This window comes from Myotis lucifugus, unplaced genomic scaffold (assembly GCF_000147115.1).
Source record: "Myotis lucifugus unplaced genomic scaffold, Myoluc2.0 scaffold_138, whole genome shotgun sequence".
In the NCBI taxonomy this organism is placed as follows: Eukaryota; Metazoa; Chordata; class Mammalia; order Chiroptera; family Vespertilionidae; genus Myotis; species Myotis lucifugus.
Window position 1 is genome coordinate 3,041,176 of NW_005871186.1, and position 20,382 is coordinate 3,061,557.

The 20,382-nt window shown below is 41.6% G+C and overlaps 1 protein-coding gene, 1 long non-coding RNA gene and 1 pseudogene across 2 annotated transcripts in view; 2 read left to right on the forward strand and 1 right to left on the reverse strand.

The window, feature by feature from the left end:
• LOC111827153 overlaps positions 1 to 2,503 on the reverse strand; it is an 11,491-nt gene extending 8,988 nt beyond the window's left edge. Inside the window, exon 1 of the long non-coding RNA XR_002830663.1 lies at positions 2,054 to 2,503. This is a non-coding gene — a long non-coding RNA (uncharacterized LOC111827153). The remainder of the gene's footprint in view (positions 1 to 2,053) is intronic.
• Positions 890 to 20,051, forward strand: LOC106698119 (E3 ubiquitin-protein ligase TRIM22-like). Its single transcript, XM_014460759.2, is given in 10 exon segments — positions 890 to 908; positions 8,252 to 8,671; positions 8,875 to 8,936; positions 8,939 to 8,995; positions 9,569 to 9,664; positions 10,304 to 10,507; positions 14,891 to 14,913; positions 18,123 to 18,223; positions 18,521 to 18,547; positions 18,800 to 20,051. Coding segments are annotated over 9 exon segments (1,467 nt in total). The 5' UTR covers positions 890 to 908; positions 8,252 to 8,370; the 3' UTR covers positions 19,396 to 20,051.
• Positions 2,819 to 5,204, forward strand: LOC102437296 (annotated as a pseudogene).
• Positions 20,052 to 20,382: the final 331 nt, after the last annotated feature.

The window sequence follows — 20,382 nt, forward strand, 5'->3', positions numbered from 1 at the left end:
AAATTAGCTTATTTATTTATTTATTTATTATTTATTTTTTTACAAAACTTTATTCTTAAATGTATAATAAGCTCCCAGACAATACTTCTTCATTCTAGCTGTAGGTGGCAACTGATGTTATCATAGGGAATCCAGATGTTAAAACAGGAATGGAATTTAAGATCGCCATTGCCCCAGGCACAAAGGAACAGCCCCTTTCTGGCCAGATTTCTTATTTCACAAGTGTCTTGGGGGCCTTTTCCATTGGCCTTTGCTTTCTGCTGGAATGCCTTATTTTCCTCATCCATCTGCTTCTTGGGCTGTCTCGGGAGCTTTTTCTTGCCACTTTTGAAACTGCATATGACACCTGCTGCCCTTTCCCTTAGTGCTAATTCTTTCACTTATATCTTAGTAACTTCTGGGAAGCTGTGCACAACCTTCCTGATAAATGCCCAGCACTTTGGCCAGCCTGATGAGAGAGGCTGGATAACCAGATTGCTGCTCATCTCTGTAGCCCCCAGGTGGCCACTTATCTCTCAAAGGTCCAGGAACAGGCAACTTATTGTCTCCTTGGCCATGGCTCACTGGTGTCTCTGTGCACCCTATGACTCTGGTGCCCTCTCTGGCTTTAGAGTGCATTCTGCATCATCCTGGGCATAACCCTCCCATTGTTTATTAGCTTAACAACCCTTTACTGACTTTTCTCTTGCCTGGAGGTAAGAAAAGGAGTTGGTAATTTTTCAGAAAGAACTCCATCTTAATCTCACCTTTGAACAATTTGTACCTTGATATCTCTGTTACATAGATTTTGAAGTGTACTTAACTTCCTCCCCCGTCTCAAAGATTATGGATCTGTGACTCATTCCTGGATAAGGTGTGAACTAACTGCATTCTCAAGGGCTATTATAGGTTCCTCAAAACAGGAGAAAGTAAGTTTTTATATATTTCAAAGATTTTACATTAAAATCTCAATAACAAATGGATTCACCTGTGGCATAAAACTACATTAACTTCTGCTGAATGTACAATAAATATTAGGTATCTACAAAAATTATATTTTAAGATGGGAAGATAAAGTAAACAAAGAATAAAAGCGTAAGACGGTATAAAATAAGATGGATATTCCTATGGTATAAATGTAAAACCAAGAAACAACAACAATAATAGACCAAAAGGTCATCGTAGGACAAGGTATCTATAGAGCCCTGGTAAAGGACTTTACTGTTTTAAATAAATTTCAGTTTAGGTCTCAGTGTAAGAAGGTGATTTTGAGTAAAGCCTTCAAGGAAATGAGGGGATTTTTTGTCCTGAGTGATTAAAAAATATAGATGCAATCAGTGTGGTTTGATGGGAAGGTGAGTTGAGTGGGTAAGGCAATAGAAAGGGATGTATAATATAGGCCTAACTAGGCCATGATAAAGATGGATTCACTAATGACATGTATCTGAGCAAAGGAGTGGCAGGGTTAATGTGTATTTTAAAAAATCACTCTTGCTAGCCCTAACCGGTTTGGCTCAGTGGATAGAGCCTAGGCCTGCGGACTGAAGGGACCCATGTTCGATTCGGTCAAGGGCATGTACCTTGGTTGCGGGCACATCCCCAGTAGTGGGTGTGCAGGAGGCAGCTGATCGATGTTTCTCTCTCGTGGATGTGTCTACCTCTCTATCCCTCTCCCTTCCTCTCTGTAAAAAATCAATAAAAAATCACTCTTGCTGATGGTGAACAAGGATGCAAGCAGACGCTGAGACCAGTGACAGGATCAGGAGAACTAGCGGGGAAACCATTCCTGGAATCTAGGTAAAAGACTCATTTGGATGCGACCTAATGAGAAGAGAGTGCTGCAGGCTTTTCTGATGAACTTCCAGGAGAGAAAGGGATGAACGAGGGGTAGTTTTATGAAGATGACTTCTATTTCTAAATGATTTATTTGAAACAAATTGACCCGAGAGCTAGAGTTCTTGTGGTGAGGTTCTTTAATGTGGTGCAGACTAAACCCTGGATGGAAGGAGGTGGGATAGAAGAAAGAACTCTGAATATAGCGGCATGGGAGGAGTTGCCATGTTTCTCAACTCACCAGGTGTCTGGATGCCAAGAACAGGTTCACCTTCTCATTGGTAGTTACTGATCCAGGGTACAGGAGCGGTTTTAACAATGTTGGCTGGACACTCCCCCGCCGGCGCCTCCCCACCGCCTTCTCCAGCTGTAGGTCGGACGCCCGCTGGGGGTTCTGCGCGGGCGGCGGAAGGGCGCGTGGGGGACGGAGCGCAGGCTGCTCCGCGCCCCGAGGAGCGCTCGCGTGCTCGCCCAGAGCCCGGGCGGCGGGTTACCGCCACGGGAGATGCGGGGACCGCGCGGACAGGGAGGAGCGGGCACCGCGGCCGAGGCTCGGCAGGGACCCGCGATGGCAGCGCCTCGGGAGGAGACTCCAAGGAAGGCGGGTTGCTCTGGCAGCGGCCGCTGAGGGGCTGGCGGGCGACCTGGACGAAGGGACGAGCGGCGCGCTCCGCGTCCGCGCCCCAGCTCCGTCGCCTCCGTTGTCTAAACTTCAGGCTCCCGTCCACCCGCCCTCCGCGCCCGCAGTCAACAACTTCTGGGCCCCCCTGCGCCCCCGCCCTTGCTTCCGTCGGACCCGGGAGCCCGCCCCGGAGCGGGAAGACGGTGTGGCCAGGGGCGGAGGGGCGCGACTGCTCCGCGCCTCTCCTCCTCCTCCTGCAGCTGTCCCTGCCCTGCAAGCAGCCTCCGCAGCTGGCGAGCGCCTGGGCCGCCAGCGGGGGCTGCCAGTGCGGCCATCTCGGCCTCGGAGAAAGTGGACGGGCTTCACCCGGAAAAGCGCTCCCAGGGCTCGTGGCAGTTCCGCCGCCAGGGCAGCCCCGAGGAGCGGCAGCCCCTGCCCCAACTCAAAGATGCCACTTCAAACGAACAACAAGAACTCTGCTGTCAGAAGTTGCAACAGTGTTGTGTACTGTTTGATTTCATGGACTCTGTTTCAGACTTGAAGAGCAAAGAAATTAAGAGAGCAGCACTGAATGAACTGGTTGAGTATGTTTTCAACTAGTCGTGGTGTAATTGTTGAATCAGCGTATTCTGATATAGTCAGAATGATCAGTGCAAATATCTTCCGTACTCTTCCGCCAAGTGATAATCCAGATTTTGATCCAGAGGATGAACCCACACTTGGGGCTTCTTGGCCTCACATACAATCGGTATATGAATTTCTTCTTAAGATTTTTGGAAAGCCCTGATTTCCAGCCCAGCATTGCAAAGCGATACGTTGGTCAGAAATTTGTACAACAGATCCTGGAACTTTTTGATAGTGAAGTTCCCAGAGAACGTGACTTCCTGAAGACTGTTCTGCATCGAATTTATGGGAAATTTCTTGGATTAAGAGCATTCATCAGGAAACAAATTAACAACATTTTCCTCAGGTTTACATATGAAACAGAACATTTCAATGGTGTTGCTGAACTCCTGGAAATATTAGGAAGTATTATCAATGGCTTTGCATTGCCACTGAAAACAGAACATAAACAATTTCGAATGAAGGTTCTTATTCCTATGCATACTGCAAAAGGATTAGCTTTGTTTCATGCTCAGTTAGCCTACTGTGTTGTACAGTTCCTGGAGAAAGATACAACACTAACAGAACCAGTGACCAGAGGATTGCTGAAATTTTGGCCAAAAACATGCAGCCAGAAAGAGGTGATGTTTTTAGGAGAAACTGAAGAAATCTTAGATGTCATTGAACCAACACAGTTCAAAAAAATTGAAGAGCCCCTTTTTAAGCAAATATCTAAGTGTGTATCCAGTTCTCATTTTCAGATTGCAGAAAGGGCGTTGTACTTCTGGAATAATGAATATATTCTTAGTTTGATTGAGGAGAATATTGATAAAATTCTGCCAATTATGTTTGTACAAAATCTCCAAGGAACGCTGGAATCCGACCATCGTAGCACTGGTCTACAATGTGCTGAAAACCCTAATGAAAATGAATGGCAAGCTTTTTGATGCTCTTACTAGTTCATACAAAGCCGAAAGACAAAGAGAGAAAAAGAAGGAATTGGAACGTGAAGAATTATGGAAAAAAATTAGAGGAGCTAAAACTAAAGAAAGCTCTAGAAAACCAGAACAGTGCTTACAACATGCACAGTATTCTCAGCAATACAAGTGATGAATAAAGAGAAACATGCCACCTCTGTGGGATAGGCACAGTTTTGTACACTTTTTTAAAAAAATGTAAAAATCATGAAACCTCAACGGTATAATTAAAAGGTCAATTTTTTTTTCTGGCAACTGTAAATGAAAACATATATGGACTAAACATAGCTCTGTGCTATATCATGGCCACAGTACATTGTAACATTTGTCTAATCATCGATTTATTGTGTCACATCTGAAGTTTCACAGAAATGAACTTTATCATCTATAATATGAGTGAGATAATTATGGGAGCGGTAAGAATTATGACTTGAGTTCTATTTTGATTGTGTTGCACACAGATACAGTAGTCTGCTCTGTATATTTTTCTCTTTTATAATGTGCTTTTCACATTGCTGCAGACCTTAGTTACATCCTGGGAAAAAAGTATTTCCTAAATAAAACTAAGGTATAATCCTTACCTTTCCCTGTGTCCCTCTCAGAAATATGATGGGGGGAATTACCTGCCAAAAGCCTCCCTTCATTAGAAATATTACTGTACTCTGGAATTGGAGCAAAAAACTTAAATCTCCAGGCTTTTTAAAGCACAACTTATAAATAAAAGCTAGGAAAGTAAACCAAATTCTTCAGATTGGTCCTCATGGTCCCCCTTATCTGCAACTCCCCAGTGATGAGCACAGATTAGTGGGGGCAGCACAGGTGAGCACACAGCCTGCCTCTCAGTTCATTCTTCTTCCTCCCCTTCCCCACGGCTGAAGGCAGGGCCCTTCCAGCCCTCACCACCTGCCCTCCTCCAGTCCCTCCTGATGGGGGCTTCGTGTCCCACAGCGTGGTGACACCAAGTGCTCCTTGTCACTGCCTGGCTTTACTTAAAGGAACTGCAGTTGGCTTCTGTAGCGTTCTAAGAAGGTTGACTATAGGGGTCTTGTATGTTTTTACTTGGTCAAGTATTTCTCATAAATTTTGTTATCAGAGTACCATTCCAATCTCTTAACTTGCAGTTGTGTGGAAAACTGTTTTGTAATGAAAGATCTTCATTGGGGGATTGAGCAGCATTTAATAAAGTCTATCGTGGTATTTTGCCTAAAAAAATAAAAAGAATGTTGGCTGACCCTCTATAAGATTTTTTTCAACATTGCGGAGACATGTTCATTTTTCTTATCTGAATTGTACATGTACAGAAAGCCACTGTAGGGACAATTAGGATATAATGAGATAAGAAAACTCAAGACCTAGTTGACCCTTACCTTACTCTGTAAAAACTCAAGACCTGGTTGACCCTTACCTTACTCTGTAAAAACTCCTACATTGCACCATCTCCAAGAGGGAGAATACATTTTGTTTCTGTCTATGTGTCTGTCTGTCTTTTTATTAGTGTTATTTATATATATATATATATATATATATATATATATATTGTTATTTCTCACCTGAAGATATTTTTCCATTGAGTTTTAGAGTGGAAGGGAGGGGAAAGGACAGAAAGAGAGAAACATTGATGTAAGAGAGACACATCAGTCTGCAGGCCAACACTCTATCTACTGAGCCAAACTATCTAGGGCTCTGTCTGTCTTAGTGGGAGGCTATCAATGGCATAATGCTTCTTCAATGATAGAATACAACAAACAAACAAACAAACAAACAGATACTTTTGTTAGTTTTCTAAGCCTGTCATACAAAATGCACTACAAACTAGTTGGCTTAAATTTATTCTCACAGTTCTGGAGGTTGGAAATATAACATCAATGATGTTGGCAGGGTTGATTCCTCTCAGGGCTGTGAGGGAGGGATCTGTTCCATGCCTCTCTGCTACTTTCTGATAGTTGGCTGGCATTTATTGGCATTCCTTGTTATGTAGTGGTATGTGTCTCAACAACCCTACCTATTTTAAAAGAATAACGTTGACCTCTGTAAGTCATTTATTTTATTTACACATCTGAAGAAAAGAGTACTATTTTTTAAATTTATTTTTCTTTCCTTTTTTATTTTAATTTTCAATTACAATTGACATTCAATATTATGTTGTGCTAGTTTCAGGTCTACAGCATAGTAGTTAGACCATATACTTTACAAAGTTCCCCTCGCCCCCAATATTTCAAGTTCCCACTTGCACCATACATAGTTATTATAATACTCCTATTTTCCCCTATGTTGTACTTTTATAATCTTATGACTATTTTGTGACTACCTGTTTGTATTTCTTAATTTAAGGTCAGAGTACTATTATTTGTCAAAAATATTTACATAAGCCCTAGCCAGTTTGGCTCAGAGGATAGAGCGTTAGCCTGCAGACTGAAGCATCCCTGGTTAGATTCTGGTCAAGGGCACATACCTTGGTTGCAGACTCCATCCCTGCCATTGGTTGGGGCATGTGCAGGAGGAAACCAATCGGTGTGTTTCTCTCACATCGATGCTTCTCTTTCTCTGTCCCTCCCCCTCCTTTCCACTCTCTCTAAAAATCAGTGGGAAAATATTCTAGGGTGAGAATTAACTCCAAAAAGATTTTTAAAAATATCTGTATAAGAAATAAATAGGTCAAAGTGATGTCAAAATTATAACTGGCTATAAAATTGTTCGGGAAAAAATGTCATTTCTATCCTGGTCTTTGCTGTTCCTGTAGATGTGTCTAGGGAATGAGTTTGAGTGCATAGGAAGGCTCTGTGAGGCACAGGTGTGTTACCAGGTAAACACTTTTCAGGTTAATGGGAATAAAGATGAAAGCTGATAAGAAAATGTCTACCAGATGATCATCTATTGAGAGATGGGGAGCAGGGAGCTTCTGGTTTTATTTATTAATCAAACACTGTGTTCCTGTGATGCACTGTTCTAGATACTGAGGAAACACCAGCAGACAAAACAATGATCAATCTAATGCATGAATTACTTTTAAAAAAGAAGAGGTAGCCCTAGCTGGTTTGGCTCAGTGGATAGAGAATCAGCCTGCAGACTGAAGGGTCACAGGTTCTATTCTGGTCAAGGGCACATGCCAAGGTTTCAGACTTGATCCCCAGTAGGGGACGTGCAGGAGGCAGCCAATCAATGATTCTCTCTCATCATTGATGTTTCTATCTCTCTCTCCCTCTCCCTTCCCCTCTGAAATTAATAAAAATATATTAAAAAAATAAAAAGAAATAAAAAGAAGAGCTGGGCAGTTAAAGAAAGATGTTATAAATTAGGTAGTTAAAATAAGAAATATATATCAAATGCACAGGAAGTAATAGTATTGGCAGTTTTGTTATAGATAAGTTAGATTAGGCCATTCTGATAAGAGGACATGTGAGGTGAAGACAAAATAAAATGTAAAAAGGGGTCATACTGACATCAGGCAGAAGATCATCCCATCTAGAGACAAGCAAATGCAAAATCTCTCAGACGGCATTGGATTTTGTGCTTTTAATATAAAAATGTTTTTATGGGAAAGGCTGGAGAGATTAATCCTAATTACACATGCAAAGTGAAAGAAATCAGACTCAAATGATCATATATTAAAATTCTACTCTTACGTATTGATCAGTAAAGGTAATTCCACAAAAACACAGGTGAAGTTAATGGTAGCCTGAGGCTCAGGTTCAGAAAGGGTGACTCTAATGGCATTAGGTTTGTTTTTAAGAAATAGTATGTTCTAGAATTGGACTGTGGGGATAGTTATTCTGTTTCATACATTTATTAGAAATTACTGTACTCTGAAATGAATGCATGTGACATAAATATAACTCAATAAAACTGTTCAAATAAAGTAAATCACACATTGAAAAGAGCAATGTAAAAGCACGGTTCATGTATATAACATGCTGGATGTGCTTGAGAATAGAAAAGTATAGTAAAGACTAATGATTAAAAAAAATGAAGAAGAAAAGAAAAAGACTAATGATGAGTGACACAAAGCTTTTGGTTAAAAAGGCCTCAATTTGTCCTCTATCCAGTAGAAAAGAGAAAACAGCAATCACTGCCTTGATGGGGTAAAATTTGTCATGTGACCTACACTAAGAGTAAAGTGTTTGAAATCATTACCAAGGGACCTTTTCATTGTTACTGACTACTCTTCTTCTCTCTTTCTCTTTTCCTTTCTTTACTGAATATTAATGTTTTGTCCTGTTCTAAATGTCTGCCCAATCAGTATTCTTTCTATTCCTGCCTTTCTTATCCTGCCCCCTTCAATATTCCCAGCCTTGCAGGAGTCTGAAAGCAAGAAGAGCCTCTGGAGCCAGGACAGGAAGAAGCCAGGGGAGCATAGAAATGGATTTTCTATCACAGGGGAGCATAAACGAGGAGGTGACCTGCTGCATCTGCCTGCAGCTCCTGACAGAACCCATGAGCCTGCGCTGTGGCCACAACTTCTGCCAACTCTGCATCGCTGCACATGAGTCAGAGAGCTTCTTTGGAGGGCAATGTCGCTGTCCTGTGTGCCAGAGCACATACGACCCTTGGCACCTCATGCCTAATAAGGAGTTGGACAACATAGTGAAGAAAATCAGAGAACTCAACATGTGGCCACACCAGCAGCAGAGGAGTGATCTCTGTGAGCAACATGGTCTCTGTGAGCAACATGATCTCTGTGAGCAACATGATCTCTATGAGCAACATGATCTCTGTGAGCAACATGATCTCTATGAGCAACATGATCTCTGTGAGCAACATGATCTCTATGAGCAACATGATCTCTGTGAGCAACATGATCTCTATGAGCAACATGATCTCTATGAGCAACATGATCTCTGTGAGCAACATGATCTCTGTGAGCAACATGGGGAAAGGAGGATGGGAAGGCCATTTGCAACCTTTGTGTCCAGGAGCACCCAGGTCACCAAATATCCCTCGTCACCAAATATCCCTCGTGGAGGAGGTGGTCAAAGAATGTCAGGTAGGCCCCAGAGTGTGGAAACATTGGGCAGAATGTTACCTGAAGTGAAATCTTTACTGCTTAATCCTATTTCTTTCCCTTGTCATCATAGAACTGAGTGCTGCATTCTCTTTGATATCCTTGGCTTAGCTTCTGAAGCCTGAGGGACATTGTTGTGCATTCATTCATTTTCTTCAGTAATATGCATATCAAAGAGAAGTTGTATGAGTGAGAATTCCTCCAGGTAAATTCTGATTGCCCCCATGAACATATGGAACTTTTAGGAACATGGTTGGTTAGATCTGGGAAGAGTGTTCTTGAGGAGAAAGGACTTTGCTTGCTTCAGGACCAGCTCTTTCTCTAGGAAAAGAGAAATCCAAGCTACTCTTGATACAGAGATGGAAACTTGCATCACCCTGGGATAAAGGACACACATACTTCCTCAGATTTCTGTCTGCATTCTCAGTTCTAATTGTTAGCTTCAGTTCTGAAATTCTAGTCTTTTCTGAGCTGAGCCTGATTTCTTCTCCATTTATCCTCTATCCAGGTGCTGAGAAAGCTCATAGCTTGACTTTGGTGGTTCCTTTCTCACAGGAGAAGCTAGAGGCAGCTCTGGATAGGCTTGCACAGGAGCAGCAGGAAGTTGAGGAGTTGGAAGCTGTCATCAATGAAGAGAGAGCTACCTGGAAGGTAAAAAGACATTATTCTTGAGGCAGCTCTAAAACAGCAAACTGAGCAGCACCTTGTCCAATCACAAGGATGCCCCTTCCTCCTTGTGACCTCAGAATTAATGAGTTGAGAAGACTTTTGCTCAGTCCTCATTCAGTTCCATTCCTATTAAGAGTTGGGAGCTACAGAGTAGATACTCCCAAGTGAAAGCAACTATTTAGAGGCAAAGACATAGAGAAGACCAATGTAAAAATAATTCATAAATTCGTGTCCCATTTCAGTCATCAAGTTTGAGGTTCTGATACTTCCAGAAGAAGCGTTAAGGAAGGCTCCGGATTCCCTGTTTTGGAGATATGGGTAGAGGAGTTTCATATGCAGTGTGGCATGATTATCCAAGACAGGTGACTGCAATCCAAGTCTCATTCAGGAAGCACATTGTGTTTCCTGGTGGGCCTTGAGAAAGTAAACTTGAATGAATTACTTTGGGAGCAGCTCAAGGGAAAAGAGTTGGGAAAATGCTTTTCCCAGGAATGGCTCATTTTCTTTTACCTCCTAAGTGCCGGAGGAAAATAGCTTTTGTCTTGGATTCCAAGGCCCAAGCCCTCAGCTGGACCGACTGACTGCTTCTTCCTCTTCTCTTCCCCATTGAATCACATGCAGACTGAGAGAGAGAGGATTCAGAAAGGGTTTGATGAAATGGGAGACATCCTGGACAGGGAGGAGCAAATGGAGCTGCAAAAGCTGCGGGAAGACGAAGCGCATGTGCTGGGTAACTTGGAGGTGGTCCAGCAGAGGCAGTACACGAGAGAGCTCATCTCAGATCTCCAACATCATATGTGTGAATCATCAATGGACAGGCTGCAGGTAGGACTTGGGCCGGAGCACCTATATATGTGATTTGAGGAAATCACAGAGATTAAGCTTCCTTCCCCTCTTCGTATCTGCATTTTCTTCCTTATTAAAAGACTAGAGACCCGGTGCACTAAAATTTGTGCACTCAGGGGTGTCCTTCAGCCCGGCCTGTGCCCTCTTGCAGTCTGGGACCCCTCGGAGGATGTCCACCTGCTGGCTTAGGCCCATTCCTTGGGGATTGGGCCTAAGCTGGCAGTCAGACATCCCTCTGGCAGCCCAGCAGCCCTTGGGGAATGTCCACTTGCCAGTGGAGAGCAGGCCTAAGCTGCAGTCGGACATCCTTAGTGCTGCTAAGGATGCGGGAGAGGCTCCCACCACCACTGCTGTACTGGCAGCCGCCAGCCTGGCTTGTGGCTGAGCAGAGCTCCCCCTGTGGGAGCGCACTGACCACCAGGGGGCAGCTCCTGCATTGAGCATCTGCCCCCTGGTGGTCAGTGTGTGTCATAGTGACCAGTCATTCCCAGTCATTCTTCTGTTAGGGTCAATTTTCATATTACTCTTTTATTATATAGGAGTGCCTGGCCAGCCTGGGTGAGGGGCTGAGGGTCGTTTTCAGGCTGGCCACACCCCCTTCAGGGGGCGGGGGTCCTGCTGGGATGCCTGGCCAGTCTGGGTGAGTGGCTGATGGCAGTTTGCAGGCTGGCCAAGCCCCCCAGCAGGGACCCTCACCCCATGAGAGTGTGGCCATCCTGGGTGAGGGGCTGATGGCTGTTTGCAGGCTGGCCACAGCCCCCAACCACCCAAGCTCCCAGTGGAGGCTGGCTGGAAGCAGGTATCTGAGATTTATTTGTCTTCTATAATTGAAACTTTGTTGCCATGAGCAGAGGCCGCAGCTGGCTCAGGGCCATTGGGAAGCTTGGCTTCCTCCATCGCCACAAGCCAGGCTGCCACTTCAGCAGCGCTAAGGATGTCTGACTGCAGCTTAGGCCTGCTCCCCACTGACAAGTGGACATCCCCCAAGGGCTGCCAGGCTGCCAGAGGGATGTCTGACTGCCAGCTTGGGCCTGATCCCCCAGGGAGCAGGCCTAAGCCAGAAGGTGGACATTCTCCGAGGGGTCCCAGACTGCGAGAGGGCATAGGCCCGGCTGAGGGACCCCTCCGAGTGCACAAATTTTTTTGTGCACCGGACCTCTAGTTATTTTATAAAAGGCTATGAAATCTTTTGAAAGAAGATTTTTATAGGCTTCTATTATCTGTGATCTAGCATTTGTAAGGCATTTTTTTCATTAAGCTTAATCAAACAATTCATATCTCTCTTTATGTTTGATTTTGTTATTGTTTTGTTAAGAGGTGGAAAATGTAATAACACCTGTGTGAAGGATGAGCATGTATGAATATGTATGTGTGCTTCTGTGTGTGTGTGTGTGTGTGCATATGGGGGAAACATATAGAGACTCAATAAATGAATTGAACCTAGTATGAGTGTTAATTTTTTTTCATGGAATTAACTTCATGACTGTGATCTTAAGCTATGAAACATATTGGAAATTCAGGATATTTCATTTCTCTGTTTGACCTCTTGCATTCTTTTTTGATAACTGAACAAGAATCTCTTAACTTCATTTCAAATACTGAAGTAATTAATTTCTATTTGCTGGATCATTACTACTTTTTTTAAAAAAATATATTTTTTATTGATTTTTTACAGAGAGGAAGGGAGAGGAATAGAGAGTTAGAAACATCGATAAGAGAGAAACATCGATCAGCTGCCTCCTGCACACCCCCTATTGGGGATGTGCCTGCAACCAAGGTACATGCCCTTGACCGGAATTGAACCTGGCACCTTTCAGTCCCCAGGCCGACACTCTATCCACTGAGCCAAACCAGTTAGGGCATTACTTCTTTTTTAAAAACATGTTTTTGATGTATAAATTATATAAAAAACCTACTCATTGTAAGAATACAATTCAAAGAATTGTATAAATATATTGAATTGTTAAACCATGTATAGATGGAGTTTGACATTTATTGAAAAAACTCTCCCTTCCTCCACTGAATTATTTTGGTACCTTTGTCAAAATCCAATTTGCTATATTATATTTCTAGATGATCACTCTTTCACATGAATCTTTATATTTTTGCACTCATACTCTAAGTTTTCCATTATTGTGGTTTCATAGAACATTTCTTCCCCTTCAAAATTGTTTGAAAAAAAGTGAAACAATTCTATTCAATTCAAAACAATTCTATTGTACTACTAAATCAGTTGTTTTCTAAGGAGACCATTTTAAGAAATGGGTGTCCCAGGGATCTAAGAATTGTACTGCCATCTAGTGGGTAGAGGCCAGAGATGCTGCTCATCCAGCTACAGAATACAGAGCAGACCCCATTGCAATTACCTGGGCCAGAAACACTCTCCTAGATCCATAGAATTTTCTATGAAACTTTTTTTATATCTTGCTAATTTTTACTTAAAGCCTGCTGATATTTTTATAGAGTAAGAAGATGGCAGTCTGTTAAGAAATAGACAGTTTCTGCATGAGACAGTTGTTTGTCTATCCAACATCATTCAATTACTTTTTTGTGTGTGTGTTGGTAACCATCTTTTGAATTACCTTTTGAGGAACCCATCTCTACCATCTGTCCATGTAGTTGATTAGGGTTGAGAAAATCAATATATGTGAGGGATATATGTGTCTCTCAATTCTAGGTAAATCAGCATATTTAATTCCTAAAATAGCATATCTATTCCAAAAATGCAGTAATTACTTTAAGATATGCACCTGACCCATTCAGGGCAATGATCTGTATGCCTTAGAATTTTATTGTTATGCCTAGAAAGAGAAATTATCTTTTCTGCTAGGTGATATGATTGGGATTATCACTTAAACAAGGATGTTTCAGTTGATGCCATATAGAGAATGAAAAGAAAGTCCAAATAGCAGGTAGAAAATAGAATTTTGAGAAAGAGCAGACCCTAGTGACAAGATTTTTTTCTAGAAATCTAGCTAATACAAAAGTTCTGCCTGTTGCCTGAGTTTTTTTCCTTTTTCTTTTAAATTTAAGGCAGTTCTGGCTGTTTTTTGTCAGATACAATAACAACAAAAACCTAATACAGAGTGTAAAACTTTTTGAGCAGGTACAGCCAACTAGTAACCAAGGCTTTGTTGGTATAAAAGGGTTTAGACTAAAGAGGGGGAAACCAAATATATTGGTGTATTTTTGTTCAAATAAATAAAGCAAATAATGTTATGATGGGAAAGAGTAGATGGCTAAAAGAAGCTTAGCATAGGGACTGAACTGGTTTAATACAATATTGGAATTCAGAGTAAGATGGACTTTTAAAACATTTTTTTAAAAATATGTTTTTACTGATTTCAGAGAAAGGGAGAGGGAGAGAGAGATAGAAACATCAATGATGAGAGAGAATCATTGACCAGCTCCCTCCTGCATGCCCTCTCCTGGGATTGAGCCTGCACCTCAGGCATGTACCCTGATCTCTTGGTTAATGGGTCGATGCTCAGCCACTGAAGCACAGCCAGGCTAAGATACACTTTTTAATTAAAGACAGTGATGAAATAGATATTGATAGTATTCTGGACAATGGAATGTAAATGGCTGGGAAACAGTAAATTTCATTTTAGACTTTCTCTGCTGCTGGTTTCTGTGACTTATAGTATAATTTCACATTGATGAGATTCCCTTAGGGTAGTGTGTAGAATGTATAAAACGAGTAGAAGACAGGGAAAAACATTTGCTTGAAGTGCTAGTTTGCTTGTTCCTACAGCAAAAGAAAAATATACATCCTGAGGAATGTAATTATTGATTAATCATCTTTGATTCCCCAGAGTTTGGAATTATGTCTAAAAAATAAATTTTCCTTTTTCACTGAAATATATAAAATAATAATAAATTAAGGGGGTCTTCCCATGAATGTGTATAAAGAAATAGTAGGCTCCTCTCTTCCTTTTAAATATATACTGTCTTAAGATCCTGGAAGCATATTTTCATTATCCTTACATGAGTCTCTAAGGTGGCTGGTCTGGGTCTTATCTCTCCAGTTTGTCCCCTACCTATATTCTGACCATCTATTTATTTACACCAGATCAAGGGGTGCTAGGGATGTGAAGAGGAAAGTGAGTAAAACTTTGAAAGGTAGGAAGACTTATTACTCCTTTGATGTTGCTAGACAAAATAAGGGATGTATAGCTAAATTTGAATTTCAGATAAATAACACATTATTTTTTTAGTGTACGAGTATCTTAAATATTTCAGAAGTCATGATTATATTGAAACATATTTATGATTTATTCAAAATTACATTTTAGCTAGCCATTTTAATTTTCTAAACCTGGCAACCTTACTCTTGACTTATGTTTTCTCTCTTTTCTCCAGGATATGATTAACATCTTAAAAAGGTATGTGTGTGTGAGACCAAGCATGGTCCTTTTTTTTTTGTATGATGCCAAAATTATAACTATAAGAGTAATCTTGAATCAATCATAATTTTAAAAAATCACAGATGTGGTAAACTTGGGTATTACAGTATTTCAAATTGTTGATAACAGGTGAAACTTTGTAATGGTATGGAATTTGGGTGGTGGGAGTGTTAGGTTAGGTGGCTCAGGAGGCGGCGCAAGAAATAGAGTCCAGTGAATCAGAAAAGAAAGGAAAGGAAAGTTTATTCTGCATCCCTGGGAGACCCACATACCCCCAAAGACAGGGCACGTGGATTCAGGCCAACATGGAGGGAGGCGCTTTTTTTATACTGCGGTTGGATGAGGGGCAGGGACATGAGCTGAGGTATTCAGTTGAGGAAACTTCAGCTGCAGGGGGGTCAGCAAGGTATTCAGGAATGAGTCAGTATCTGTGTGGGGGTATGTGGATTCAGGGAGAAGAAGCCGGTATCTGTGTCTGGCACATTGATCTGTGAGAAATTCCAGGGGGAGTCCATTGTCTCATCACATGCCTGCATGTATCCGATCCTGGGCTCTCTCCGACCTAACAGGGAGATCACAGATTTGGGGATAAGAGAAGCATTAGAAATAAGAGTCCCAAACAAGAAGAATCCAAAGAGGCCTACACCAAGACACATTATAATTAAAATGCCACCTGGAGACTATTATGTTAAGTGAAATAAGCCAATAAGAGAAAGAGGAATATCACATGAACTCCCTTATTTGTGGAATCTAATGACCAAAATGAATTGACCAACAGAATAAGATCCAAGGCATGGAGGCTAGAAACAGACAGACATATCTCAGGGTGGTGGTGGGGGGAACAAGAAGAGATAAACCAAAGAACTTATATACTTATATGCATAGGCCATGGACACAGACAATAGTTTAATGAAGGCCTTGGAGGGGTAGAGGCTGGCCAGAGAAGGATAAGGGGTGAGGGGAATGGAGGATATCTGTAATACTGTCAACAATAAGTATATATTTAAATTTTTAAAATGTCAAAGGTTAAAGACAAAATAAGAATCTTTTTAAAAAATATATATTTTTATTGATTTCAGAGAGGAAGGGAGAGGAAGAGAGGGATAGAAACATCAATGGTAAAAGAGAATCATTGACCAGCTGCCTCCTGCACACCCCACACTGGAAATCAAGTTCACAACCCGGGCATATTCCCGGACCAGGAATCAAACCATTAGCTCCTGGTTCATATGTTGACGCTCAACCACTGAGCCACGCCAACCAGGCAAAAGCGAGAATCTCAAAAGCAGCAAGAGAAAAGTAGTTAGTTACCTACAAGGGAGCTCCCATAAGATTTTCAGGTGATTTCTCACCAGAAACTTTGCAGGCCAGAAGGGAGTGCCATGAAATATTCAAAATGATGAAAAGCAAGGAGCTACTACCAAAATTACTCTACCCAGCAAAGCTCTCATTTAGAATTTAAGGTCAGGTAAAGAGCTTCCTAGACCAGAAAAAGCTAAAGGAGTTCATTACCACCAAACCAGTATTACATGAAATGTTGAAGGGTATTCTTTAAGAAGAAAGAAAAATAAAAATTACAAATATGAACAATAAAATGCCAATAAAAATATATCTGTCAACAATTAAATCTAAAAATAAACAAGCAGAACTGAAACAGACTCATAGATACAGAGAACATTCCGATGGGTGAAATAACTTTGTATGGTGTCAGATAGGTATGAGATTTTGGGGGATGATTACTTAGTAAGTTTTATAATGTCAAATCACTGGAATGAACACCTGAAACTAACATAATATTGTATGTCAACTGTAATTGAAAAATAAAAAATGATTTGAAAGAAAGAATAGGTTACAGTATCAGAATACCATAACTTCACTCATTTTAGTCAAACCTTAATCTCTTCCTTCTATATTTAACAGGTGTCTGTCTTATCACAGGGAAGATCTTTTCCCCTTTACCTCACAGGCTCCCAAATCTTCTACAAGGACATTTTCCTTACATATCCATTTCTCTATAGTGAAACAAGGTCTTTCTAGGTGATGTTCTTTGGATTGCAATTAATTAATTAATTAATTAATTAATAATAAATAAATGAAAGACTCAAATCTCAGAGAATAGTGACTTTAGTTCTGGTGTCAATAATAAATTTCTTTTCTTTTTACATGTGTTAGCAACTTCTAGGGAAAATGGCTTCCTTTGCCTAAAGTTGCCTACCCTCTTGGCAGCATCAAGCACATGAGATTCTGACCATTAGTAATTTGGATGTATTATCTTCCCTTTCCCAAATGTTTGAAATGATTCCCCAGAAGAGAATGTGCCTTTATATGTTACTAGTGACCCTTCCCATGAAATCGAACAAGATTTGGGACCCCTCCATGGCCCCTCCCCTCCCGTGCCATGGGACTGCCTTGAGTCCCAGGGTCCCCCGTGTGGCCAGTGTGTCATGGGATGGCCCCAAGTCCTGGAGTGCCGCCCCAATGCCCCTCCTCTGGGCCATGTGCAGCAGCCACCGGGCCCTGCCCCTGCAGCATGCACACAGGGCCGTGGAAACCCCAGCAGAAGCCATACAGAGTGGCCGCTGGCTCTGCCCTGCTCCCCTTCCCCTGCTGTGCACGCTGCCATCTTGAGGTGGCATTATGGAATGAGGGTCAATTTGCATATTACCTCTTTATTATATAGGATACTCAGCATCTGTACTGGAATAATAGACATAGAAAACACTTCAGATTTGCAAACTAGGTTCTAGAGAGTCTCCACTAAGCATCTGCCTGGGCACCATTATCCTTGGCCTCTTCCTGGAGGAACCACTGAGATGGCAGTGACTCCTCCGTATGTGAAATACTTTTTATTAGAGGCACCAAACAACTTTTAAAGGTACCACCAGTACATCTAGTAGTGTATTATTTTAAGAGGTAGAGAGTATGGGGTTAATTTTTCCATTTGGGAAGGAAGAACATGAGCTTTATGAGAAGTCCTTCCCAAGGTCACACAGAGAGTAAATAGAAAGGTAGACACGAACACATTCCTTCTGGTTGCAGTGTCAGGACTCTCACCTGTATCTCCCTCAGGATTTTCATTGAAGAGGATTCAAGTGAGAAGGCATCAGTGGAATAAAAGGTGAGAGAGACAGTGGTCTTGAAGAGACACAAGGTAAGAAGTGTGAGGGATCAATTTTTGTCTTCTCTAGGAGTGAGATCTGGACCTTGAAGAAGCCAAAAGTTGTTTCTAAGAAACTAAAGAATGCATTCCGATGTCCAGATCTGCCTTGGATGCTGCAAGTGTTTAAAGGTGAGGAGAGCCAAAGGAAGGATGTGTGTGGGGGGGGATTCTTATAGTACCAGAGTACATGGGGTAATGGGTACTTTTCTATATGAGGATAAAAAGTGATGAGGTAGGCCTCACAAGAAGACCCCGATTCCCTGTGCTGAAAATGTGAACACATCTAAGTGGGAATGACCAGCTGTCCTCCTTCACCAGTTGACAGCATCATAGGCTTCCCCTACCCTGTTCCGACTCAAGAGAGGATGGGAATTAGAGTTTCCTTTTTTGCTTCTAACAACATCATTGAAACTTTTGTCATTTCAGAGCTGGCAGAAGCCCAAAGCTACTGGGGTAAGAAGTTACAGGTTCTTCAAATCACCATGTTCTGATCCCTTTTCAGAAGCTGTGCTTACTCTTAGGTCCCATGATCTTAGTTACATGTGTTCCATCCAAACAGGTATACATACAGCAGTTCTTAACTGATCTACTCATCATTGACCCCTTAACTCATGTTCCTTCAAGTCAGTTTCCCATATTCCTTCTCACAATGTCACAAGACACATGCCATATTTAATTCACCTGACTGTGTATTTTTTCCTACAGTGAACTTGATGTTTAATCCACTCAACACTCTTTCGGATATTATCATTTCTGAAGATAGGAGACAAGTGACTGTTGGGAACTATTTTATGTTTTGGAATGTATATCCGCATGATTTTTCTGCTCTTGATGTCTTGGGCAGCCAAAATTTCTCCTCAGGAAAATATTACTGGGAAGTTGATGTATCCAAGAAGATTGCCTGGATCCTGGGAGTGTACAGCAAAACAAGTAATCTCAATAGAAAAAAAAGCTCTGGTTTTGTTTTTAACCCAGATGTAAATTACCTAAATGCTTACTCCAGATTCAGACCTGAAAATGGCTACTGGGTTGTAGGGTTACAGAATGAATCTGAGTACAATGCCTTTGAGGACTCTTCTACCTCTGACCCCAAGGTCTTGACTCTTTCCATGTTTGTTCCTCCCTGTCGAGTTGGGGTTTTCCTAGACTATGAAGCAAACACTGTCTCATTTTTTAATGTCACAAACCATGGGTCACTCATCTACAAGTTCTCTAAATGTCACTTTTCCCAGACCGTTTATCCCTATTTCAATCCTTGGAACTGCCCAGCTCCCATGATTCTGTGCCCACCGAGCTCCTGAACATTCTCCTTTCCTCACTCACTTCTGTGTAGCGACCCTTGTCCTGGGGCTCATCACCTGCACCTGAGCTCACTGCTCCATTCAGACCTTCTCTTCCTTGCTGTCTCCCTTCTGTAGAATGTCTGTTGATTCTTGGCTTAGAAGAGAAGCTTATTTACTCAGTTACACATTTTCTGTATTATCAGCAAAAGACACGCAGTCACTCTTAAAAACCGAGAAGTACTGGTATAATATCTATGCCCTCCCATTTCTCCATATCTTCCTTTATCACTAACTTGAAGAGGTACCAACCATGACCTTAGGACAATCCATAATCACCACCACAACTGAGGAGTGTTTGAGTGTATGTCTGTTTGTTGCCCGACATACAGAAGGTTGTCCAGAAAATATTTGGGGAGATGTTGAGCGGGGGGGAAACAAATGTAATATTTGTACTCAGAGTGAAAATTTTGTGCTCAGAGTTTAAATCCTCTCTTCTCTTACAAGGTGTGTAATGATGGATACGTTTTTTTTTCTTCTCATAAAATAAAAATTGGATTTTAAACTGCACCTAATTCTAAACATAGTTGTGTGAAACTAACATTACTCAATGTAAAGCACATTTTTAAGAGTCCTGCACTATTTTAATAAATATTTGCTCTCATAATAACTGAAAAGTATGAGCTGTGTCAGTGTCCTGTGCAACGGATGTGTGCCCTTCAGAGGAACAGAAAATGATTCTACTGAAGCTTACTTGTCAAGTTCCCAGATCTGCTGTCAAGACTACTCCAGTCCCAATCTTGTGTTACAGAACTTTTTACGTGGAGGCTGGGACTGTTTTAAGGCTCATTATTGGGAATGGGTCAGAAAACACAAACGTTTGAATTTACAAGATCTGTCCAGCAGAGAGAGCCATGTTTAGGGACAGCCACTCTTATTAGGGACAGACAGCCTTTTGGTGTTCAGAGCTTGTCTTTGTGCTGAAACATCTATAATAATAAAAAGCAT